The sequence below is a fragment of the Rosa chinensis genome, chromosome 7, assembly GCF_002994745.2.
Source record: "Rosa chinensis cultivar Old Blush chromosome 7, RchiOBHm-V2, whole genome shotgun sequence".
Classification (NCBI taxonomy): domain Eukaryota; kingdom Viridiplantae; phylum Streptophyta; class Magnoliopsida; order Rosales; family Rosaceae; genus Rosa; species Rosa chinensis.
The window spans coordinates 65708991-65712570 of NC_037094.1; the positions used below are offsets into that span (position 1 = coordinate 65708991).

The 3580-nt window shown below is 35.7% G+C and overlaps 1 protein-coding gene across 2 annotated transcripts; it reads left to right on the plus strand.

Annotated features, from left to right (window-relative positions):
* The first annotated feature begins 1310 nt into the window (after window positions 1-1310).
* LOC121050296 (non-specific lipid transfer protein GPI-anchored 11-like) lies at window positions 1311-2904 on the plus strand. 2 transcript variants are annotated; one of them, XM_040509846.1, is made up of 3 exons: window positions 1311-1769; window positions 2227-2256; window positions 2568-2904. In XM_040509846.1, the coding sequence occupies exons 1-3, from the start codon at window positions 1379-1381 to the stop codon at window positions 2756-2758; spliced, it is 612 nt and encodes a 203-aa protein (XP_040365780.1). In that variant the 5' UTR covers window positions 1311-1378; the 3' UTR covers window positions 2759-2904. The 2 variants fall into 2 exon arrangements, with proteins under 2 accessions (XP_040365780.1, XP_040365781.1); XM_040509847.1 differs by lacking the exon at window positions 2227-2256.
* The last annotated feature ends 676 nt before the right edge of the window (window positions 2905-3580 follow it).

Sequence of the window (3580 nt, forward strand, 5' to 3'; positions counted from 1 at the left end):
ACAACCAGTCTAGTAACTTCCGATTGTCGGTTCAGGGCGAATCCGGCTGACTCTGGAGGTTTCACAGTCGGTTCTGGGCTTCTGGGATCGAGGGTTTCGATGTGAGCAGTGGTGTTTGTTAGGGTTTGAAGGCTATGAAATTAGGGTTTGAAGGTTAAGGCTTCGTGCTGATAACGTGTTTTCCAAAATTGATATTTGGGAGAGAATTGACTGTGTTTTCATTGATAATAAGGGCCTATTTATATAGAGGATTACAAACATAGAATCAGAGTTGTACATGGAAACATAATCGTACAATGAATGGATATCAATGAAGATATCTCTGAGATTATCTCTAATATTAACCTTATTACAACTTGCAGAAGAAACCTAGAGTTTGAGCCAGACATATATTCTGGATTTACTTGAACAAAAATATATTTTTCATGAGTATTTTTCAATTCGCATGTGCATGAGAGGGAAGAAGGGGGGTGGTTTGTAAAAAAAATTAGGTACCAATTTCACCATATTTTTATAATTAATATACCACATCAAAAATCATTCGTCTCACTAGGTCAAATACTACCACATTTATAATAAAACAAGTAGTGACAAAGATTGAGGCTTACAGACTTACGGTATACATTTTTAGGGTTTGTTCTTTAAAATTGTAAATTTGTATACATCGAATGATCAAAATAGATAATTCTTGGGTTCATGGGTGAATACTGCTAGGCCCAAATCCCCTATAAGTTCTTAGACTAGAAAATCCCTTTTCCTCAGGCCATATCATTCAAATACGACAGCCCATTGAGAGGATCTGGGCTGCTCCATCTTTTTTTTTTTTTACTTTTAAAGATGATCAAAGAGTTTTACTCCTGCCCTCATGGTGACTCGAACCCATGACTTTGTACATAGGTAGTGGGTGCTCTAACCACTGAGCTAACACCACTTCGTCAAAATAGGGTTTTTGTTTTTTCTGTTTTTGTTTTTGTTCTCTATTATGCCCTTTTTTTGTTCTTTCTTTCTATGAAGATTTAATTTTTCTTTATCTCTTTATTTGGACACGCTTTAATAGCTCAATTAATATGTGTGAATGGATCATATATGTGTGCATGTGTGTGTCTATCCAAAATATTCAACAGTGGCTCTTTAAATTAGAGACCATGTCTAGACGATATGCCTAAACTGTGGTTGGGAATAGGTCATAACTGACCTTCCATTTTCAGTGGAATTCAAACTCTACCCGAGTGATTCTAGGAATGTCAAATGGAAGCAAACTTTAATTCTCACCGTATTTAAAACTCATAGAACATTGCTGATTTCCCTGACATTATAACCTAAAAAACCTTTTTTATTTTTTCACTGAGTGGAAAGTATCAAGAAAATTAAAGAAAAGATGACAAGAATCGTTTTTCTTTCATTCATTTTGGCCACCTGGACTGTTTTGGCAAACTGTGCGCGCCCCCATGTTCAACCCTTAATTCCAGAACCAGAAGAAATAAAATCTTCAACTGCACCATCAACCTCAGCGTCAAGCTCAGATTGCTCTAAGGTGATTTATGCGATGTCAGATTGTATCCCTTTTTTGAGTGATGGAATCAAAACCACAACGCCTGAACGTTCATGCTGCTCTGGATTTGAAACTGTGGTCAAAACTGGTCCTGATTGCGGATGTGAATTCTTCGAGAGTACTGCTAACCTGGGTATCCATTTGAATATGACAAAGGCCATGACTCTTTCTTCGGCATGTGGGATCAATAATGCTCCCCCTCTAACTAATTGCGACGGTGAGTAATCTGGTCTATCATTTCTCACTAGTGGAATGAATTTGAACTATCTGCCAGTAAGATTGATTCTTGCATGCAAAGATTATATGATGATCATTTAATTCGTTGATGAGAAATTCTACGGTACTTATTTGTATGTCATATATACATTTATAGATATGACAACACGTGTCGTCACTGTAGTAATGAGAGTCCTTTTTTTTTGTGTAATTTTAGTTCTATTAGAGATAGTTACTCTATATTAACATTCTTACAATTTTCTGATAATGTTGTAAGTTGTAACTTGGTTCAGTTATATATAAATAGTGTAAAATGAATGTGGTAACTTTGTTGTCAATGTCGTAAATTTAGTTAAATTAAATTTTAATTTTGATTCAGCTAGGGTGAAATGAATATATGAAAAATATCACGATACCATAGACAAACCCTTGAACTGAGTTTACCACTTGTTTTGCAGTTCCCATGCCTCCTGGTACTGCTTTTCCTGGTAATACATGCTCTAACTATTTCTACAAATTTTACTTCGAATTATTACCATTTTTTGTTCTTATACCCTTGAATGATCATTCATGACAAAAAAAAGGCTATTAGAATTTATGTATTATTGTAAATATAATTAAAATTGTTGCATTTTTTGTTCGCATTATTGATTAAGAGTTTTATGTGTCATATTCTGTTCTTAAAATGTGAATGATTATACTTGTATCTGCGTTTGTAATTCACAAATTCAGCCATTTGACCTATTAGATATTGAGGAAGAGACGATTGCAAACCCTAATTACAAATTTTTGATTGCAGCCAAGTCTCCAAAATCGGGGAGTACTCCACCTCCAAAATCACATCCAAAGATCAATATAGTTCCTGCACCCTCAGTTGTCACAGCTCCAGTACAATCTCCAGTACCATCTCCAAGCTCTGGAGCTTACTCAATATCTGCTAAACTTGCCCTTACTGCTCTTAGTATGCTTGGTGCTGCTTCATTGACGTAATGAGTTTCATCCTACACGCTAGGTTGTGATATTATTGTTGTTGATTCTTCATGTCTTATAAATTAATTTCTCATTTCTGACTACATTTTAAATGATATTCTTTTTCTTTTTTGAATTATATCACATTGATTTCTCATTGAACTCAAGCCCGAATAGCATGTTACATACCTTTCCACTGTCATGAATAAATAGATACGAAACAGTGGTATATAAGATAGTACCACTCATTAAAAAATAATTAGTACTCACTTATTGAAGTAAGCCTATGAACTATGTAAAACTACGACATAGTAAATAGGCAAAGTTCAAAAATAAAAGACTTAAATTTTCTCCTTGCCCTTCAAGGTAGGGCTAGGGGTCTTGGTCAGATAAGCCAAACACAACTCTTGTGCATCAGTAATCTTCTTCGACTTTGGAGGATTCTTGTTCTTCCAAGAGGTCTGCCTTGATCTTTTCTTTTTTGGTACAGCCGTCTCCTTGTTAAAGTCCTCCTTTCGCACCAAAATGTTGCCTGCTGCTTCCACCATGCCAAGAGTTCGAGCAGTGAACTTGGAACTGAATTCTGGCATTTTCAGCTTCTTTATAGGGCCTCAGTGCTCATTAGTTTGTTTAGGAGCTCTGACAGTAGGACTTTTAGTTTATTTGGGGAGGAGAATGGGGACATTGGTCTGCTCCATTTTGTTAGTCCATTTTTAATCATAGGCACCAGGGAAAGAGTATCATCTGTGATAGGGTTTAAGATTTCTCAGGGAAAAAGTATCCCTTAGAACAACCTAAAACGAAGCTATCAAAAAGATAAGCATTAGCAGGAGACAATGGAAA

Excerpts from the sequence above, each read along its gene's own strand:
- LOC121050296 (XM_040509846.1), top strand. The coding sequence starts at position 1,379 with ATGACAAGAATCGTTTTTCTTTCATTCATTTTGGCCACCTGGACTGTT. Across the intron at positions 1,770-2,226 it reads CCCTCTAACTAATTGCGACG|TTCCCATGCCTCCTGGTACT; the intron begins GTGAGTAATCTG and ends CTTGTTTTGCAG. Across the intron at positions 2,257-2,567 it reads TCCTGGTACTGCTTTTCCTG|CCAAGTCTCCAAAATCGGGG; the intron begins GTAATACATGCT and ends TTTTGATTGCAG.